We start from the raw sequence: 22573 nt of genomic DNA, 5'->3' as shown, positions 1-22573 counted from the left end.
GCGGTTGCTTCGAGACTTCTTCCGTGGCGCTCGTGGAGTCACTGGCTTCTCGGATGGAGTGCTGGGTCAGGAGTTGTCAGAACCGCCATGGCGCGCCAGGAGACTTGGTCTGGTCGGTGTAGTCTGCGTCTCCACCGAGTGCTGCAGAAACCGTGAAGTTCTGGTCCGTGGAATAGGCGGGAGATCCCAGGTGATGAGCTTCCACTTCAGTCTGGTTTCCCTTGGTGTCCTCGTGTCCGTAGCCCGAGACGATGGCCGCTCTGCTGGCCGAGCCGGCCGATTGGTCTTCCTTCTGCGAGGCAGGGTGTTGCCGTCGAGCACACTCCGGAAATTTCTCTCTGTGAATCTTAATTTTAGATTGTTTTCTCAGCGCTGCGGGTGGTCCTTATATAGCTGGCTTGTTGCATCTTACTCCGGAGTGCCGCGGCCGCTCTGTCGGCCGCGCCGTGCACTAGCGAGCGCGTGTTGATAGATGCGGCAACGCGCGGCGTGGGCGGTGATCGCGCGGCCGTTGACGCATCGGTGTATGCGGTGAGCGCATTATCGTAGGCGCGCTGCATAGAGTGGCGTATGACCGCCACAATTCTATATTATATTATATTATCGATTGTGAGTGTTTCGCTCACAACACCATGTACAGTGGTGAAAGAAGACGTCCGCTTGCCGAAATAATCGGCATTATAGTGTAACTATGTGTCGTAGAAGATATCAATTGAACCGTTGCTTCAACTATTTTTGCACCTAATTGCATTAATGTTTGTCCAGAATATATTTCAAGATTAAAGTCACTCTCATCTGTATTATAAACTTCTTCAACTCTGATGGTTAGGATAGTTAGATCTTACGTTTGAAACAAACGATTCTGCGATATCTTGTAGATTATTAATATTTTCAAGCATAAATCGCGTTTTGAAGTTGTTATTTTGCAGAAAACAATTCCATGCACATTCTTGAATTTCCAAATCCAATATTTACTTGCCTTAAATTTAGGTAAATCTATTTGGCTTTTTGCTTCCAAGGCCCATGATCTTAAATTCGTGTCATGAACAATAGATCTTTCACGAGCTTCTTTGAATTTTTGCATTATGTATTTCATAATAAATGCAACTTTATCTGCATTTGTTCCACCTTTATTTATACTTGCTTTCTACCTGTATGATTAATGTATGGATTTAACCTTGCGAAAACGGTTTTGTACAGTAGTTAAAGGTTGACTTGCTTTTTTTCCGACTTTCCAAAACTCCACAGCTTTCTTCTTATAAATAAAGTCGACCGCCCCACCTGTTCGCGATCGCTCATTTTTGCTGAATCGCTTTAGCTTGCAAGTATCACGCGCGCGTGTATATTCCTCCGAAGTCAAGACAACGCGTGTGATGGGAGTATCCCGTTTGGACACGTAACGATTGGACACCGCTCGATTGGACACGCACGATTGGACACCGCACGATTGGACACCGCACGATTGGACACCGCATTATTGGACATCGCACGATTGGACACCGCATTATTGGACACCGCATTATTGGACACCGCACGATTGGACATTGCATTATTGGACACCGTACAATTGGACACACACACACACATTCACGTGTGTGTATGCAGATTTTTAATACAGTTTACATGGGTTAGCGACTTGGACGGGGTGGGTGCGGGAGGAGGGCCGAAGGCCCCCCTTGCACCCTCCCGTGCGTGCGTGCGTGCGTGCGTGCGTGCGTGCGTCCGAGCATTTTCTGCACCACATGGGTTTGAAACTTTCCATGCAAAAAGAAAATACCTTTTCTTTTAAAATTAAAATTATTAACAAATTTTAATTTAATTGTTTTAAAAGATGAAACTATCAACTGACAATGAGGAAAGGACGAAGAAATGGAAAATGGAAAACTACGGACCCATCGATAGGGTACGACCCATCGATTACCCGGAGAGATATAAAATACTCTTGAGGAGTATTTGTGTAAAAATGCTGGAAAGGTGTTGGACGGAAATTATATATTCTTGGCGCCGCCAGTGTATGAGGTGTTATCGTCCAGGAAGATTTTCAAGTGATTTGATCGCGGCTCTTAGCCGCCCGGGTGTCGGGGCGACCGTTTTTCGTAAGGTTTTTTACAAAATTATTCGATTGGGCGCCAGGTACGTTAGCGGGGCGTTAGCGGCTCCGATAGCCAGCTACTCAGCCCTAAAATGGCAGAGGGGGAGGTTCGACGCGGGCGGATGGAATCGGGAAGGCGAGAGAATTATTGAGACAACGTAAATTTAACAAGATTAACAAATATATTTAGCAATGGACGATACAAGATTATACGGCTCTGTTGAGTGGTGATGGTGATTCACGCGCGGCACAAGCTGACGACCGCTTGGAATTAAATTCCACGAATACGGGATAATTAATGAACGGATTATTTTGCGTGCGCGGGAATTCTCCGACTTGTCTACGCTTTATCCTGCGTCGTTGGTGGACGCCCAACTCCCGATGGGATAACAGTTTCGCCAAGGGCGATCGGGACGAACAGTAACTCCGAGCTCGCGCGGCACGCGACGGACTTGTGCTCTTCCACACGTTACAAGATCCCGCGAGTAATATGCGCGATAATTATTCTGAGCTCGCCAATGAGGCGGTACAAGACAAGGATATGAAATTAGACGAAAGCGCAATTGACAGAGATTCGCGATGCTGATGCGACAGATTAAATCCAATTTTACTAACAATAAATTATAAATGCGCGACTATTTACAGCGCAGTTAATAACTCGCGACACGACTACAGGACGAAATTACAATTGACTCGGCTGCGGATCGGGACGCACACGCAACGTAATTGTAATACGAAACGAACAGCACGGAGCGAACTCACGCGGGCGGGCGCGATGGGGCGAAGCAACGATACTCTAATAAATCCGTGACTCTAAGCTACTGGCTACAAGATCGTAATAAATTCGTAACTCTTTTGTGAGTCGCCCAATTACGAAATCGGTGGCTTTACAATTTACGACGCTCGTCTCACTAAGCTGGCTCCTTCGTCTCGGTCTCGTCCGGATCGGGATGTGCTCCGGCTCCTGCGTCCTCTCTTACAAAGTTTGCTGCTCGGGACTCCGGATTGCACACACTATATCAGATAATGCAGCATGAGTGCGGGATCCTGAATTCTGCGGGGGCCGCTCGGCGACGCGCCCTACCTTGCCTTTGACATGCCGGGCCCTTATTGGCCGCGGTTTTCCGAAATCGATTTTCGCGCAACGCGCGGCGTGCACGCCGTCGCTGGCTGATCGATCCAAGCACGGTGGTCGATATTGTGGGGCCCGTGCACGAGAATTTTTGGCGCCTTCCTCTGCGGCAGATTCCTTTCTTCTTATCGAGCGCATCCTCCGCCACCGGGACGTTATTTCCTCCTCGACTAGGGCGTTTACTGATGGCAAGCCGTCGCGATCTCCGTCGGGACTTGTGCGGGATCGGATTCGAAGTCGCCCCGTTGGAACACCGGGCTCACGCGCCTTCGCTGGATCCTGAAAGCGTGATTCGGCGGCAGTATCGGAATTCTTGTACAATACAAATTGTAGGCAAGATAAGGGCGGTATTACCTGCGGACCTCCGCTCAAAAAGGGTCTCCGTTACTCCCTCGATGTCCGCTCACTCTGCGGCCTCCAGGAAGATTCTCCGACGAGACGAAACGTCCAAAAATAACAAGATAGATCGCTGTGGCCACCGATTTCCGCCGCATTCGCGAGGCAGCGCTCGCAAAAATCTTAACGATCAATAAACAGACAACACAGGACGTCACACACACAAAAACACGAGATAATACGTTTTTGCATCCGTTCCCGAGCGGGAGGACGCAGGATCCGCATGATATTAACGCGTAAGGGCCGCTAAGGCCCTTGTGACGGACAGCAGCCTGCGGCTGTCGCGTCACAGTATGTTTTTATTACTAACTTTGTTAAATTGCGAATTATTTTTGTACTTCTCTTGTTTAATTTATTTTGGAATTAATTTCAAGAACATGAACACGTTATATTAATTTTATACATTTCACAAATTTGTGTGTGTATTTATTATTAATTACTGTTGATATTAAAAGAAAATACTGTAGTTTAAATCAGAATTTAACAACTAATGTTACAATTATTCTCACCGATGAGGTTGTAACTTATTTTTCTTTCGATGTTGGCGTATTTATGACATTTATTTATTAATTACTAAGTGGCTTCTACGCTATCTATGAGGTGCCACTAATAGCGCGTTAGGTTTTTTTACGTGGACCTTTGCCAGTAGCCCTATTATACCACATTTAATTTTTTGATATTTTTAACACATCTATTTATAGATGTGAGGTCTAGCGTTCCTGACCGGTTTTTAATTAATTATTTAACACATCTGTTATTTATAGATGTGAGGTCTAGCGTTCTGGACCAGTTTTTAATTAATTATTTAACACATCTATTATTTATAGACGTGAGGTCTAGCGTTTCAGACCAAATTTTTGAACATCATTATTGTTTATTATTAGAAGTGGAAGAATGAAGAATTTCATTATCATCATCATTATCATCATCATCACTACCTGCAGCATATAATGTTAAATGAAATTTTGTTCTTTTAGGACATTTAACATATAATTTATTTGTAGACATTAAAGTTAAATGCTTCTCATTAATTTTTATATCGAGAGCATTTTTTTTCTCGCTTTCAATGCTGATTTTAAGATACAAGTAGCATTGACTGCTGCAGGTGAAAGTTTATTTCGTTTTTTTGTTTTTAAATTTGGTAGAAAGGAAAAGATTCTCTTTGAGTCGGTATTCGAATTTGGCAGTGATCTAACAGTATTCATAAGAGACTTTAAATTTGGAAATTGGTTACTGCATTGGAAATTTTTTTTTCACATTTCATTAAAATTTAACATTGTCAAATTATCTTTTTCTGTTTCTGTAAAATCTTGATGTAAAGCAAACCATTCTTTTTTTAATCCATTGTCATCAAACCCGATAAAAGTTTGAGCAACAAAAGAAACATTATTAAATGAAGTTTCTCTATTAGGATCACGTAATGCTGTCTCTACTCACTACTTCAAAAACTTTCAATTTTGACAAAAATGGGTCGTTTTTTGGTAATTTTTTTGAAATGTCGAGCAGCAGTAATGTAAAATTGCAAACAGTTTTGTCGAACATTTGCAACTACATCTACGCGTCCTTGTGTAATTAATCCATTAAGATATTTTTCACATTCAGTTTCTAAATAAATTTTATTTAATGATTTGTGATAATCTGTTTTAGAAAATTCAAAATTAATATTTACAGATTTTTAAAACTCTGTTTTTATAAAAGGTTTACAAATCATGATTAGGAACTGAAGTGATTTTGGTTGCAATAGATGTAATCTCGTTTCTATTGCTTGAAAGAATGCATTAAACATATTTAAAAAATGTAAAATATGTTTTAAAAATAACAAATATGCTTTTACATCAAGTTTTTGCATAATATTTAATAAATATTCGCCAGTTTTTATCTTTTCATTTATAATAGTTTCTTGTAAAAAAAGCTGAATAGTATCCCAATATTCCAAAAATTTCTCAATACACAAATGCCGAGAAAGCCATTGTGTATCGGATAACTTTAGAATTTTGCGATTTGTTTCCTGAAAACATTCACAAAATTCTTGAAAAATAGTGGATTTCCAGCGAATTATTTGCTTTCATTAATTTAAAATTCAAGTATATCAATAAAAATACTATGAAATGATTCTCTTAAAATTTTCAATCAACTTTTAATTTTTTTAGCTTCGCAATTTATGTAGTACAGTTTAAAAATTTATGTGAAAAATTTTAGTTATGAGCTATCGTCGACCATCCTTAGTTCCTATCGCTTATCGCTACGAACAACATTGCGAATAGCAATAAATTTTATTTGCGCTCTCTTCGCTTCGCGGCGAGCGACGACGATTGTTTTGTTTCCCACCGCGCTCGTGTTTTCGTTATAGCCGTGCGTACATTGACAATATTTCACTATTTTCCGACAATAATTATTAGAACTGTACAATAGAATCGAAAAAATTTAGAGAGCTTTTTGTCTTCGATTTTTGTGGGCAACACGATGGTATAAATATTATGCGAAGGTATAAACATTATTAACATCCTGTATATACTTATTGATATCATACCATAGTCTTGGAAATTTTGAAAAAATGCGACCCGGGCACGCCGAGTTTTAGCTTTACTATAATCCCGTTAGTTGATTTTAATCATTCAATTATTTGATCATCAAGCCCGTTTATTATATTATATTAAATATTTTAATATAAAGTTATAATAAATAAATTTTGTATAAATATTCTTATAATTGGCGCATTTACTTTATATCATTATTTGTGTAGAGAATACAATAAAACAATAGGACAGTAAGGCAATTTACCTAATATAATAGTTTTTTCTTAGGGGCGCACATAACACACCTGGCGCCTTTTTTTACCTTTTTTTAAAAAAGGTAATTTTGTTCGGATGATACATACCGTGACATGACGAATATAAAACTTGAATGTGAAATATGTGACGTAGACAGAATGAACACTGTGTGATAGCAACGTGACTACTCCAATATTGCACAACTGTTAGATAAAAACTAATACATACAGGGATGCAGATAATATAAATGTATAGTATTATAACATAGATAATATATAACATACATAATATACACATAGATGATATAAAACGTAGTATAAGATAGTATAATTACTTTATAAATGCTATATACATAAAAGTCAATTTTATTAAAAATTTATTTTAATTAAAACAAAAATTTTTTTTTTTAAAATAAACAGCGTAGTTAAATGAAAGTATTTATGCTGTAAAACTTTTGTATAAAACATTTTCTTATATTTTGTTTAGTTTACGAGATATATCGAGAAAAGTTAAAAATATCTGAACCTTGGAAGGGTAGTTTCACTCCTTCAAACCGTTTATAAGACCAAACGAAAAATTTTCTAATGTTAATGAAACTTGGCATAAATGTAGAGGAGGTAAATACATTAATTTAGAAATTCTCTATTTTGGTTCAAAAACGGCTTGAAGGGATGAAACCACCTTTTAAATTTGAGACATTTTTGCATTTTTTCGATATATCACAAACTAAACAAAATATAAAAAAATGTTTTATACAAAAGTTTTATAGCATAAATACCTCTATTTAACTATGCTATTTATTTTTTCAAAAAAAATTTTTTTCAAAGAAAATGTTTTTTTGAAAAAAAAAAATTTTTTTTTAAATAAATAGCATAGTTCAATAAAAGTATTTATACTGTAAAACTTCCCTTCTTTTCAATACAATAAATAATTTTCTTACCTGTGCTCGTTGTATAATTCTTATCTATTGCTTCATACTTAGACTTTGCATAGTCGTTTGTAATTTATTTGTATAAAAAGAATGTCATACAATACAGATTAAGGTCTCCTAATATTATACACTTTTTTAATTGTTAATTTTCTAGTATCTCCTCTAAGAATCCTATAAACTCCATGTGACGCATTTGGTGAATGTTATATTACCATTAACACTCCTTCAAACAACTTCTCTTTTACTTCTATTGTGAAGCACCAAATGATTTTTTCTAATTTTTTCGATACTACTATCTCGTACTTGATACCGTCTTTTACATACAAAGTAACCCCCCCTCCTGTATTTCTAATTTTAAAGCATTATGTTTGTCCTTTTTTTTTAAGAGAGAGTGAGAGAGAGATAGATTCGTTTATGTTACGTTCAAGTTTATTAATTTTACGATAAAAGTGCCAAATGGATTTGCTTCGTGTAGAAAGTCAATGAAAGGGCAAAAATCAAGAAAAATGCTGAGCTTGAATATTCAATTTTTCAATTGTATTTGATTAAGGGGTCAGGGGCAGTTAGAAGGCCAAAAAAGACACTTTTTGGGGATTTTTCCTTTGAAGCTACAGTATTATATTTAATTTATAAACATTGGCACTGTGTTACATAACATTTAAAGAAAATTTAGAAAAAATTTCAAGTAAAAATATTAAAAATTAAAGAAGTTAATAACAAAAGCCACCTTTAAAAAAACACGATTTGCGGTGCCAACTGCTGTGTGAAGCCGGATCATGTGAAACAGATGAAACAAAAAAATTTAGTTTGTACATGAAATTTTCTAGTCCTTAATCGAAGATCTTAGGAAAAAATTAATTTAGGACAAAATTGCAGCTGCCAAAAGTCAAATTTTCGATTTTTGTAAAAAAAGTGCCCATTTTTTGTACATAAAATTGAAAATATAAGTAAAAAAAAATCCTTTGATCAAGGACTTGCATTTTATGTTAGAAGAGAGCACTTAACATTTCAGATTAATCGGTTGAATAGTTTTTCAGAAATCTTTGACACCGTCTTTGAAAATGCAGTTCTGAGAAAAACGCGTTTAAAGTTTTAAGTATTGTTTACGTATTTCATTCAAAAATCATGTGATCAATTTGAATAAAAGGTATATTTTTAAACTTACACAGAGTCATCAATTTTAGGCCCATATAGCACACCTTTGCCTTCCATAGCCGTCTTTAAAATATTAGTCGGTGAGAGAGCAGCTGCTGATAGCTGCTCCTTCCTAACAGTCGCGCTTGACCTGAGAGACCGACTTTTGCGATCTTGCTACTTTAACAGTTTTAGTCGGATCGACTTGAAAATTTAATGAGATATTCTCGAGATGTTATACTTCCAGATATTACGAAAATCCAAAAAACGATTTTTTCAAAATTACTGACTGCTCCTGACCCTTTAAACGACGTCCACGCTTGTACTGTACCATATGGGTTTGCCACTTTCCACGCTAAACAATATCCACGCTCTCCGTTTCCAATGTTTTTATATTATCCAAGTAGCGACATAAAATTGGTTGGGTTAGAGTTAGGATAAAATTACAGGGAGGAGGTGCAAAGAGAAAGGCTAATCTTTTCCCACGCGTTTTCTGAGAATATTGTGTGTGCGTGCGTGTGTGTGTGTGCGTTGTACTTCGTTAAACGCAACATTTACCGTTTTTTTATTATTTTCATGACGACATTTTAAAAAATACAAGCGACCCCCTAACAACAGTTCTAACAACAGTTTTGGATTCAGGGAGCATAAATACATAAGATCTATCTCTTAATTGATTTCTTGTATAGGCCCCAATTGTCCATATTTACCGAAATGAAAATTAAATTAAATTGAATTGACTGTGTGTTGAATGTATGTATGTTTAAATGTTATGATAAATTGTACATTTTTCTTTAAGTTAAATTGCGCTCCCCCCCCTTTTTTTTTGTAAAGTGTATTGCCTCTTTAGTTTGTTGTTTGTCGGGTTGTTGGGTTGAGTATCACCTTGGCTGGCGTTTAACTATAGTCAACAATATATTGTTGTATTTTGTGAGCTGAGATCCTTGTCGACATTTGGGTTGCTGATTTCTCTACTGTCGAGGAACTCGTCTGCTGCGAGGTGAGTGGCTTTGAGTCGCTTGATAGAGATGTTTGTCGGCCGTTGATGTCCACTGTAAAAAGTTGGTCGTTGATTCTCTCGATTACACCGTGAAGTGTAATCGAGAGCATATGGAGTATTTAAGGTCTCTTTGCGTGTGTTCTCCTGTCGAATAAAGACATGGGAACATGAAAATAAATCTTCTAAATAAAATATTTTTTTACGACCATGGTGAGCAGCTGGAACTGGTTTAAGAGATCGCATGGTGTGCGAAAATCTTCTAAGAAGAAGTTAGGATCGTTAGGCAAGTCTTCATAAATAAAGAATTCTCCGGGTATTTTAAGTGTTGTTTCGTACAGATATTCAGCTGGTGAAGCTTTGAGATGTTTGTAGCAGGTTCTGAGATCTAGGAGTACGACGGGAAGTGCATTGATCTATCTCTGATTCTCGTGGCATTTAATTGCAGTTTTTAATGTGCGATGCCTGTTTGATTATTGACTAATGCTGTGAAAAGTCTGCCTTCAAATTTTGAACCTTGGTCTGTGGTAGTTATTTTGGGTGATCCGTAACGTGAGATTCAGTGAGTGAATAATGTTTTGGCTACTGTTTCTGCTTGATGATTTTTGATTGGTATTGTTTTTGGCCATCTGGAAAATTTGTCTATTATTGTAAGACAGTGTGTATACCCGTCACAAAGTATTAATGGTCCGATAATATCGATGTGTACGTGAAGCATCGGTTTGTGGGAATGTAGCTGGTTGCAGATTGATGTGACGTCAGATTTTTCACACTGCATGCAGGTCTTGGCCCAATCTCTGATGTCTTTTTTCATCGATGGTCAGACATAGCGTTAACCAACTAACTTAGCAGTGATTTTACCGCTGGGATGGTTTAAATCAGTGCTCGGAGTTAATTGCCCTTTTTAGCCAGATTTCTGAGGCGACGCCTACTGTTCTTCTATTATCATTCAAAGCTCGGCAGCCGAGCTGCCGATCACGTACGTGATGCTGTGCTTCAGGAGCGTCTGTGTATGACAAATATACTAGGCCGTCAAATCATAAAATTTTTAATTGTTATATTTGTAAATATTATTTTTTATATTCATAAATAATGTAACATTAAAAAAATTGTTATTAAAATTTTAAGTTTTGTAATATAATTATACAGTGACAATTATGGGTATATAATAAATTACAGTATTTACAATAGCTTCTGCATTGTCCAATAGGTAATTAAATCTAATATTAGATTAGATTTACATGGATATATCATCTTTAGTAGAATCGTGTAAACGATCCAAAAGATTAAATTGAAATTGTTTTGACTTCTTCTAATTACTTTTGTTTTCTTTATACCTTTTTTGTGTAAAAATTTGATTTTTCTAATAATAATATATATATATTTTTTAATATCTTCTATTAGTAAAATAATACTGGGAAAACCACTTTAAAAAAAACACATCAGCAATAGTATCTTCCGGATAATGTAAAAAGATATCGTAAGTAATTTATAAACTACTGGACAAAATTAAAGGAACAAAAGTTTAAAGTAGCATGTTTGTAAAAGTTGAGCAAAAAATCTGAATTTTTTATATGATATAGCCTAAAGTGTTGACTTGATCCCTGCAAAATTTCCCCGCTGTGGGTCCAGTAGTTTCGGAGTTATACTCCTCGAAGCAACTTCTGGTCAAAAACAAAAGTTGCAAGATTGTAATTTGGAAAGTACAGGACAATCTGATGCGAAAAACGTACCAGAAAAATTCGAGAATAAGCCAATTCTGTAGGTGTCGCTCAGTGTGTTTCTGTACGCTCTAATACTCCCATCCCTTTTCAACTTTGATTTGAAATTCCTTTCTAAATTAAACCTGTGCATATTTGATAACTGTTTTGTCGTTCCTTTTAGACTCTTTGAGGTAGTTATTTAACGGAACTTGAGTAACTGCTGCGTTAGGTTAGGTAGGCAACGACGGTAAAAATTGACTGCTTCCAAGAATCGACGTAGTTCTTGAATGTTTGTAGTTTGTTTAAACTCCAATAATGCTTCAACGTTACTTGCGAGTGGAACGATTTCTTTGTTGGAAATTTGATAACCAAGAAATTCTACTGAATGTACTAAGAAGAGGCATTTGTCGATGTTGATACGCAGTCCATGGTCTTTAAGTTTCTGGAAAATCGTCCTCAAGTGTTGTTTGTGTTCTTCCTGGGATGTGGACGCGATGCGTAGATTAAGGTAAAAGAATACGAAATCGAGACCTGATTGTACCTGGTGGATGAAACGTTGAAAGGTCTGTGTCACATTTCTCAATTCAAATGACATTACTAAAAATTCGAAGAGACCGAAGGACGTTGTTACAGCAGTCTTCGGGATGTTTGCTTTGGCTACCGGTATTTTGTGGTAGACTCTGGTTAAGTTGATAGAGAAAATAGATTTTCTGTGTAATATTGAGGAAAAATCTTGAACGTGCGCAATTGGACATCTGTCGGGATGTATTTGCGCGTTTAGCTGACGAGTGCAAAGTGCTGTTTTTTCTTTTTAACCATGTGCAGGAAATTAGCCCATTGACTTTTCGATGATCGGCAATAGCCCTGATCTATCATAAACTGAAATTCGTTTTTGGCTGCTTTAAGTTTGTCAACATGGAGACGTCGCGGTTGCCCGAACGTTTTTATTTGAAGTTTGGCGGAATGGCATGGCTTTATGATAATGACGGAAGGTTTGATCTCTAAAAGAATTCTGCGAGAATGTCAGCAAAAGGTGTAGTTTTATTGAAGCTGGAAATTCCGAAAAGTGGAGCGTTGCCGATTTTTGCCTTGACTGTAAGTCCTGTTTTTGTGCCTTTGAGTGTTTTTGATCGCAGGTTAAGCGTAAGGTTGTATTGGCAAAGAACTAGAATTGCGTACGGAACTTGAGCGATAATGCAAACGCGATTAATTGGTTGCCGGAGTCTGAGATCCAATTTCATAATACGTTTGCCAAATGTCTTGATTTGGGAACTATTGACTGCGTATAGTATACCTTATTCAGTTTTAACCGGATCTAACGGACGTGGCAAGACGATGGAGATATCCGCTTCTATCTATCATCTATGAGTGAGGCCCGATTGCGCACATAAGCGATTGGACACAGTAGTATTTCCCGAATGGACACAGACCCAATTGAACACAGTCTCGATTGCACACCATCCCGATCGGACACAGTCCCGATTGTACACGGACTTGATTGGACACAGACCCGATTGGACACGGATCCGATTGGACACGGATCCGATTGCACACGGACCCGATTGCCCATCGACCCGATTGCAGACGACCTGTTTGCACACGGATCCGATTGTACACGGACCCGATTGCGCACCGACCCAATTGCACACGACCCGTTTGCACGCGGACCCGATTGCACACCGACCCGATTGCGCGCCGACCCGTTTGCACACAGACCCGATTGCACACGATACGATTCCGCATCGCAGAATAATGCAAAAACAATTTTGATAGTACAGAAAATTTTTATAAATATTTTACGAATTTATTTTTAAAAAACATTTTTTAAAAGTTATATAATCGTTTTTCATAAATTATTTAGAAATAATACAAAAATTATTATTAACAATATATAAAATATATTTTTTAAATGTGCAGAAAAATATTTATGGTATATAAACTTGAAATATTTTATATATTTTTAGATTATGGTAGCATAAATATTTATTTTTAATATTTTCCTAAATATTTATCATAATTTTTTTATACTTGGCAAACTTAGACATAAAAATACGTACAAATTATTTATTATAATATCTTTCTTTTTTATACATTTTATAGTCGCAAACCCATGTGGTGCAGAACATGCTTTGTGCGCACACACACACACACACACACACACACACACACACACACACACACACACACACACACACACACACACACACACACACACACACACACACACACACACACACACACACACACACACACACACACACACACACACACGGGGGGGTGGTGCAAGGGGGCTTCGCCTCCCTCCCGCACCCACCCCGTCCAAGTCGCTAACCCATGTACTATCTGCAATGCGGAATCGTATCGTGCGCAATCGGGTCCGTGTACAAACGGGTCGGTGTGCAATCGGTTTCGTGTGCAATCGGTTCCGTGTGCAATCGGGTCCGTATGCAATGGGGACGGTGTGCAATCGAGACTGTGTCCAATCGGGTCGGTGTGCAAACAGGTCGTGTGCAATCGGGTCCGTGTGCAAACGGGTCCATGTTCAATCGGGTTTGTGTCCAATCGGGTCTGTGTCTAATCGAGTCTGTGTCCAATCGGGTCTGTGTCCAATCGTGTCCGTGTCCAATCGCGACTGTGTCCAATCGGGAAATACTACTGTGTCCAATCACTTATGTGCGCAATCGGGACAGTCCCATCATCTATACAAGAAACGGAGTCCGGATATTTGGTCGGTTATAAAAAGTCGGCGAGAAGAATACGTGCCGTCTGAAGTCGCTGCAACCAACGACGGTTGCTCTAGTTTTCGGTCGGTTTATCTTGCTTCTTGTTGTAATCGCACGGTTGTATGCATTTCTTTGCTTTTTCGTCGAATTGATGGTGGTAGTAACAGTTATTTGTGTCGCATGACTGGCTGCGGGAGGAACTTCTTGCGCGTCCGTGATACGTGATAGAGATTCGAAACACGTCCGTATTTCGTTTATTTGCTTAGTTAATTGCGGTAATTGACTGGCGAGATCGTTTTCTGGTTTTTGGATAGTCATCGTCTTTTTATTTGAATCTGTTAGTCGATGTTCCATAATTTTGTCTGCGACCGCTGCTAACACATTAATGTCCCCAGATATGACTTGTAAAGTCATGCGCACTTCGGCATATATTTGAGAAAGAACGTTTTAAGATCTTCGTCGTCGAATCTTCCAGCACCGGCGAGCGACCAAATCTCCGCAAGTAAGCTCGAGGGCTTTTTGTCTTTGATTGATAGGCGATAATAATTTTTTGAGTTCTTGTTCTTGTGATAACGAGTAATATTCAATAAGCAATGTAACGGTTATTAAGAGGAAATCTGTATTTTAAGCGCTTCATTACTGTTATTAAGAGGAAGTTCGACGATTGCGTTACTCATTCTATCGTCGAGATTGGATATTAACGCGGTGAATTTGTCTGCTTTGAATGTTCTGCGCTCTCGGAATTCGCTCTCCACGATTTTGAACCAAGCTTGAACGTTGTGACCGGGCTTAAATTTGTGTAGTCTTATTTGATATTCTGTGTAGCTCCGTACATAAAGGTTGCGTCGTTTGTAATTGGCATTGCGGACGAAAAATATGAATGATCGAGCAATACTTGTGTTGCCTGTGAAGAGGGATTCGTGATCCCTGGATTGCTGGCCTTACGCGGCGATCATCCGTCGAAAAGGTGGAAATTGCCGTATTTTGTGTACCTACTTTAACATGGCGGATGTTCTTCTTTGTTGCTGCGCCTGCGTGATCGTTGTTTAATTCAATGAGCTGTTCACTATTAGTCTCGTTGTCGGTTATACTATCCTGTGTACTAGCGGCTTTCGAAGAATGTATCACACTCATATTTCTTGTAGGGATATCTGTTGTCTCGTACGAAAGTCTGGATCTGAGAATGTTGATCCTCCATTTTTTATGACACTTAGGATTTCGCAACAAGTGCATAACGATACAGGCGATAAGACGACGCGAGCGATAAAACAATATGAGTAGTATGGCGGATTAGGCGTGTCGTTTGCTGCCGACCGGCATATTCAACGTAGAATTTTTTACTTATCCCTACGCGAGGTAGATATTTACATCGGAAATTTAACTCACGTGGGGACGTCACCAGTTGTGAGGTCGCCAATTGTAGGATTTGCAGAATAGATAGAGTAAGGTCTATGAAATAAGAACGCCGGTTAACTATTAACGGTTGAACTTTATATACTCGTTAAAATACAAGTGTTACGTATTGATTTCGCAGATAAAGACTTGAGACTGTAACTATGTGTATACTAGATGCGAAGTCTGTATTAAAAGTATAGTGAAGTGTAGCTGCGTGTAACTGCAGTGCTGTTCAATCCCTACATAGTAATAAAGGTAAATGTATGAAAAACAAGGTAAGCGTGCAAAAAATTCATGCAAAAAAGTTTCTGTATGGCTTATGCTATTTTGGGATGACTTTACGCGAGTACGCGACTTGCGAGCACCGAGATTATCGGATCTCGGAAACGACTAAACCGATCGAGTTCTAACTAGGCTCAATTGAAAGCTTGGGGTTGATTTATATCAGAAAACTGTTTTTAGTTTTTTTCTACGTGTTCTATGAATGGAGATATCGCGACGCAAAGTCCAAGTGTCGAAACTTTTATTTAAGATACGTCGTTGTTGTCGTCAACCTTCTAGGTATCTAAGGGTGGCTGACGTAAGGGAAGAGAAAGAACGTCTATTTTGCGTATTTGCTACCATGTGGCATTCGTATCGTCACTATCGTTCATAGTCTGTTATTTTCAACTAACATTGCTGTCCTGATTGGCTCACATGGTGGTGATATTAACCAATGATAATGCGTAAGACTTAAGGTGGGTGAACAGTCATTGTATAATGATGCATAAGAGAATTAATCAAAGGTCCTAATTTTTTATTTTGGGAAGAGAAATGCAAAAGTCTGTTTCCGCTTACTCTTATCGAAGCAGTGAAGATGTGGATGCAGGCAGGAATAGCGACGATGAAGGATAATCACGACGAAGAATAGTGAATCGTGAAGAAAAAATACAAAAGAAGCCCCATCATAAGGGGAACAACATTAGATTACACGATAACGTTATCAATTAATGCGGGCCAGAAAACCAAGAATGCATGTAAGACTTAGGGCGGAAATAGAAACTTTTCATAAGAAGATTAATCAATCGAAGGCTTTTATTTTTGTTTTGTTATTTATGTTGGGAAGAGAAATCAAGAAACACGGTAGTGGCTCGCGTCAAGTGAATGCGCAGCGAGTCCGACCGTATTCTTTACGCGACTTGCGAGCACCCGAGATTATCGGATCTCAGAAACGGATAAATTGATCGAGTTTTAACTAGGCTCAATGGAAAGCTTGGGGTCTATTTGAAAACTGTTTTTATTTTTCTTCTACGTATTCTATGAGAGGAGATGTCACGATGCAAAATTCCAAATGTCAAAATTTTCATGTAAGATATGTCGTCTTCAATCTTGTAGGCACCTAAGGGGGCCAGAAAAGCAAGACGAGGAAATGTACGGTTTGTTGTTTTGACATCAGCGGCGCTTTTTATGATAAGAAAGTGTCGCAGCAGATACATCGCGAATCGCGATGCGAGTGCCGCTTGCTAGTGAGATAGTAGATCTATTCGTGCACTTTTAGGTGTTGCGTGCACTTTTTGCATAGTGAATTTCAGAACTCACCCAGAACAGACAGCACCGTGTATATATTATTGGGTTCTGTGGGTTGCCAGTGGTTCGTGCTAAGTGACGTGCAGTGTGAGATTATAATATGATACAAATTTTTATTGAAAATATTTAAAATATATGAAATCGTTATACTAAATGTTCTCAGATTATAATTTTATTATTATACAAATGTATTAAACATTTAAGTGAACTATGTTATTTGATCTATGATTCAATTTTACACTGGAGTGGATGAGATATACGAGATGTTGTGTGACGTAGAATTGTACATCAGTTACATATTGTTGTAATTGTCAATCAACATTAATAACTATTAATTAACTTTAATAAAACTTTAAATAAATGTTTTTAATAATACTAATTTTTATATTTTGCCCTAATAGCGTATATAATTACCGGTATTTTAGTACAAAAGATAGTCCTTATTTTTACAACATTATCAATATTTAACCGATGCACAACTCTACATCACATCTCATCTATTTAATCATTAACACCAATATAAAATTAATTCATCAGTGAGTAACATAGTTTAGATTTTACACTGGTGCCGATGAGATAGATGAAATGTTGCGTGATATAGAATTGTGCATGAGTTAAATGTCTTGCTGTAATTGCCAATCAATATTAACAATTATTATAATTATCTTTAATACAACTTTAAATAAACGTTTGTAACAGTACTAATTTTTATTCTTTGCTTTACTAGTAACATATATAAATGCAGGTATCTTGGTGACAAAAGATATAGTCCTTATACTTGCAACATTATCAATATTTAAGCGATGCATAACTCTACATCACACTTTATCTATGTAATTATCAATATTAATGTAAAATTTAAATTTAAGGAAGAAATTACATAAATCCAAGATAATCCTTTTAATCAAATTTAACTTAAGTGATCTATAAACACTACAAAATACGTGATATCCAAATAAAATTACCTTCTTAAAAAAAATTAAAAAAGACGCTAAGTGTATGGTTTTTCTTTATGAAAAAAATTACAAATTCAAGATACTTTTGATAAAATTCAATCTAAGTGATATATACCTTTATGGTTAGAAAAAATCACGTTTCTTTACGTATCAAATGAATCCGATCATTAATCTAGATCAACTTCTATGATCTATTGATCTGGTAAAGATCTTTTTTTTACGATAATCTTTGATCTGATCTAGATTTTTTTAATTATATGATCTTGATCTATAAAAAATTAGATCTTTTTATTACTTGACTCGACTTTAGAGGGTCTCTATCTATACTGTAACCTCTACTCTAGGTTAATAGTTTCTGAGATTAAAATCCGCGATGCTAGAACTTGGTCCTTGTGTCCAACTTTTTCCGGGTTGAATTTTTGTTTAATATGTTTGTACGATTTTTCCGAATAAGAATCTGCAATAAAAGTGCCTCTTACAATTTTTTCTCAAAAAAGTCTAATTTCCCTATACTATTGGTCCAAGTTCACGATCCGGGAAATGTGTAGCTAATCAACTTGCAGATTTTAATTTACTTATGTATAATTATATATGTATACTTATAAATAATTATATTATTAAAGTTAATGTCACAAATAGTTGTTTAATTAATTCAAATTTTTGTTTTGAAAGTTCCGCGTGAATTGTGCGATTTTCTACTGCGCATGCGTATCACTAAATCTTCGAAAAAAAAATCTCCGACGGCAAGAACTTCCTTTTAGAGGCGTAGAGTGGGGGTAATAAGATGAAACTGTCGAAGATTTTCTCTTTTGAAGATTTCTGGGACATTCCTAAAAGCCCATTAAAGAAGCTTAAAAAACTTCGATTTCTACTCCTACCAAATTGTTAAATAAAAAAAAAAACGATCTTCGATCTAGATCAAAATTAATCTATGATCTAGATCAAATGTATGAAAAATGATCTGTGATCTGATCTAGATTTAATATTTTGATAAAGATCTTGATCTGATCTAGATTATTTAATGATCTATTACAACACTGTATATATCACAAAAATCTAAGATGATACTTTGAATAAAATTTAGCCTAAGTAATACGCATAATTAACTTTCTCTACAAAAATAATAATGATAAAACATTTTGCGTCAATTATAATAATCGATATTTATATGAACTAAAACATCTACTCTGCTGCTATTCTTTGGCCAGTATTCATAATTAAGAAATTGGTTGCTTTGCGCCCATACAAGGATGTAATGAAGAAGAATAATGTAAAACAGACATATAAATATTTTATTATAACTAAATGTTTTGTTATTAATAAATATTAAAAAAAACTTGGCGCTGCTAAACCCTCCGAATAAATATATTAATTGTCACTATATTAATCCCCCCCCCCCCACTCGTGCATGTGTATTCGGTTTAGCAGCGCCAAGTTTTTTTAAAAACTATTTATAATAAAACATTTAGTTATAATAAAATATTTGTCTTCTTTAATATTTTTTTTTTTATTACCTTGTATGGGCGCAAAGCAGCTAATACCTTAATTATGAATACTGGCCAAAGAATAGTAATAGAGTAAATGTTTTAGTCCATATAAATATCTATTATTATAATTGGCGCAAAATGTTTTAATATTATTATTTTTGTAGAGAAAGTTATTTATGTGTATTGCTTAGGTTGAATTTTATCCAAAGTATCATCTTAGATTTTTGTGATATATATCACTTATATTATTTCGGTTGAATTTGATGAACAGTATTATCTTGGATTGATTTGATACATAAATAAATGTGATTTTTTCTAACCATAAAAGTATATATCACTTAGTTTAAATTTTATCAAAAATAGTATTTTGGATTTGTAATTTTTTCCTTAAAAAAACCATACACTTAGCGCCCTTTTTTAAAAAAGTATTATATTCAGAAAATCACACAGCAATATTGTAAAGCCGTTTCAGTAACTTTTTATAAGTAGGGTAATATTTTAGAAAAATATTTTTATATTTTTAGTAATTATTCAGTAATTTTGAAATAAGATTTCAAGTGTAAAAATTGCAAATTATGTTATTTCAGAACTGCCTTAGAAATATTGCAGACATATTTCGTAACTTTAATGAAATGAAAATTTAGACAATAGTAATATATCTAGAAAGGCTCTTAATATTAAATTAATATAAGTTTGGTGAAATAAATGCTAATAGAGCCAGAGCAGGATAAAGTTCGCTTGTAATATTGTAATATATATTTTGCAAGAAGACTACTATGATTACAGCAGACGTTTTGGCGCATTGGTTTCGGCCATCTTCAGTGCATAATATTTTCAATTATATATATAGAAAATTGAAGCTAAATTAAATTAATTAGACAGTACCTGTTATGTGGGAGTGGTTTTCACATTTCAGTCTTGGAAGTTAATGATTCATTCTTAAAAAAAAAAAACCATACAGTTCATTGTTGGTTCTAATATTCAAACAAGTGTATTAATATATGTTAAAATTATAAATTATTCATTAGATAATAAATGTAAATTAAACAAATATTTAGTCCAAAATTAAAAAGTAAATAATGGAAAAAGAGTAAATAAATTCGTCAAATTATTAAAATTTGCAGATTATTAATCTAGTTATATACTAATTTTAATAATTTGATAATTCTTTCTCCGTTATTTACTTTTTAATTTTGGACTAAATATTTGTTTAATTTACATTTATTATCTAATGAATAATTTATAATTTTAACATATATTAATACACTTGTTTGAATATTAGCATCAACAATAAACTGTATGGTTTTTTTTAAAGAATGAATCATTAACTTCCAAGACTGAAATGTGAAAATCACTCCCACATAACAGGTACTGTCTAATTAATTTAATTTAGCTTCAATTTTCTATATTTAATTGTTGACTTGAATTTTTATACGTTACATTCCGGTTTTAGTAACTTTACAGAATAGGAAGGAATGACAAATAACTTTACATTCAGAATAACAATTCTCCAACGCACTGATGTATAATTGAGAATTATTATGCATTAAAAATGGCCGAAACGTCTGCTGTAATCATAGTAGTTTTCTTGCGAAATTGATATTACAATATTACAAGTAAACTCTATTCTGCTTTGGCTCTATTAGCATTTATTTCACCAAACTTATATTAATTTAATAAAATGTTTCATTTTTTAGTTGAAATATCTATGAAATAAGACACTGAATAATTTTGATTTTGTATGGCTTGTTCTAGGCATCCCAGAAGCAGTTTGCACTTTAACATCTTCAGTGATCCACTCGAAATAACGCTTTATTTCGAATCCCAGATTGATAACATATTGAAAAATTTTTTAAAATTCAACAGTACCTTTCTGGGTATGTCTCTTTGGGTATATCTACTCGATGGAAAGTTTATTATTCTGCACATTTTATGTATATATTTTGTATATATTCTGATTATTAAACATTGTTTCTGTATTTATAAAAGCTTATTAATATGTTATATAATTTGTTACTAACAAAACTGATTGATATATTATTCTAAGTGAGAGAATAATTTTTACAGATGACAAAGCTATTACAGCATTACCATTTACCGCACCTGAAAAGGATGATAATTTACGAGACAACGTACTGAAGCCTGATACGTTTGCCATAGCGGACATGCCGTTTGAAAACAAAGTAGATACGGATTTAGATGGAAGGTAGAATTATTAATAGTAATAGTATGTTTTTATTGATTTCCTCGGGATTACAATTTCTTTACAAAAGCATGCTTAACTTTAACTTTATCTTTAAACTTAAGCTAATTTATACAATAAATTATTTTGGGTTGTCCGCGAGGGCCGAGTTCCGTTTTCACGTCACCCCGCTACGACCATGCGTACGCACACACACATACACGCTTCCCGAACCGTTGGACTTCCGTTTTCTTATGCACATAATCCCAACCATTAAGGCTCTAAGTTATCGTCTTCATCTTTCTTCCAGTTTACTTTTCCCACACACAACTCCCTCTCTCTCTTCCTAGGGCTGTCTCTCACTCTGTCTCATCTATCCAACACATTTTCCTTTTCGTTCCCTCCCCTTTCCCCACTCCATAACCTCTACTCCATAACCTCCATCCTTCTTTTCCCCTCCTCCAATTCTCTCATCCAACTCTCCCCCTCCAATCTTTTCCAAACACCTATTTACTGCATCCTGCCACCTTGAATCCCCCCTCCCCTTTCCTACACGACTTCCACACATGCTCCCATGATTCCTTCTCCACTCCACATAATCTGCACGCTTTTCTTTTCTCCTCCTCCCAATATCTACCTTCCCTCATCTCACACCTTAGTTTAAATCTAGAGACTCTCCTCTATCTACTCTCTCCTCACCCTTTCTTTAGGTATATCCGGTATAACTCTCCCCTTTCTTACCCTCTTGTATCATCTATTAAAGTTTGACTCTCTGATTCTTTTCTATCTTTTCTTTCTTCGCCATTTTCTACCCTCATCTACACTAGTCACAGAAATTAAGGGATATTTTAAAAATCCCAAATTTTTAGGTGATTTTCAAAAAGCTGTAACTTGGAGAAAAATGGTCGTAGAGAAAAATTAAAAAAAGCAAATTAAAGCTTCAAGCTTCTAGTTTTCAAATCTTGAGTTCAAATTTTTTTAGCATCAGCAGTTTTTGAGTGATCAATAAGAAAAAATTTTTGCAAATTTTTTCTTGCCTTTAAAAAGGTCCACGGATTTCCATAAATTTTTTCCAGTGATCTCATCATAAAGCTCTTCTAGATAATTT

At 36.0% G+C, this 22573-nt stretch overlaps 1 protein-coding gene across 4 annotated transcripts in view; it reads left to right on the top strand.

Annotated features, from left to right (window-relative positions):
- The window catches only part of LOC105834259, an 84380-nt gene that overhangs the window by 4362 nt on the left and 57445 nt on the right, over positions 1–22573 (top strand). For 3 of the 4 annotated variants that reach the window (XM_036290423.1, XM_036290424.1, XM_036290422.1), the window contains exons 3-4: positions 21039–21190; positions 21351–21489. In XM_036290423.1, the coding sequence (XP_036146316.1) occupies positions 21039–21190; positions 21351–21489 (291 nt within the window). The remainder of the gene's footprint in view (positions 1–21038; positions 21191–21350; positions 21490–22573) is intronic. The other variant, XM_036290425.1, reaches the window with a different exon arrangement.

The sequence above is a fragment of the Monomorium pharaonis genome, chromosome 7, assembly GCF_013373865.1.
Source record: "Monomorium pharaonis isolate MP-MQ-018 chromosome 7, ASM1337386v2, whole genome shotgun sequence".
Classification (NCBI taxonomy): Eukaryota; Metazoa; Arthropoda; class Insecta; order Hymenoptera; family Formicidae; genus Monomorium; species Monomorium pharaonis.
This window is presented reverse-complemented; position numbering and strand designations above follow the sequence as displayed.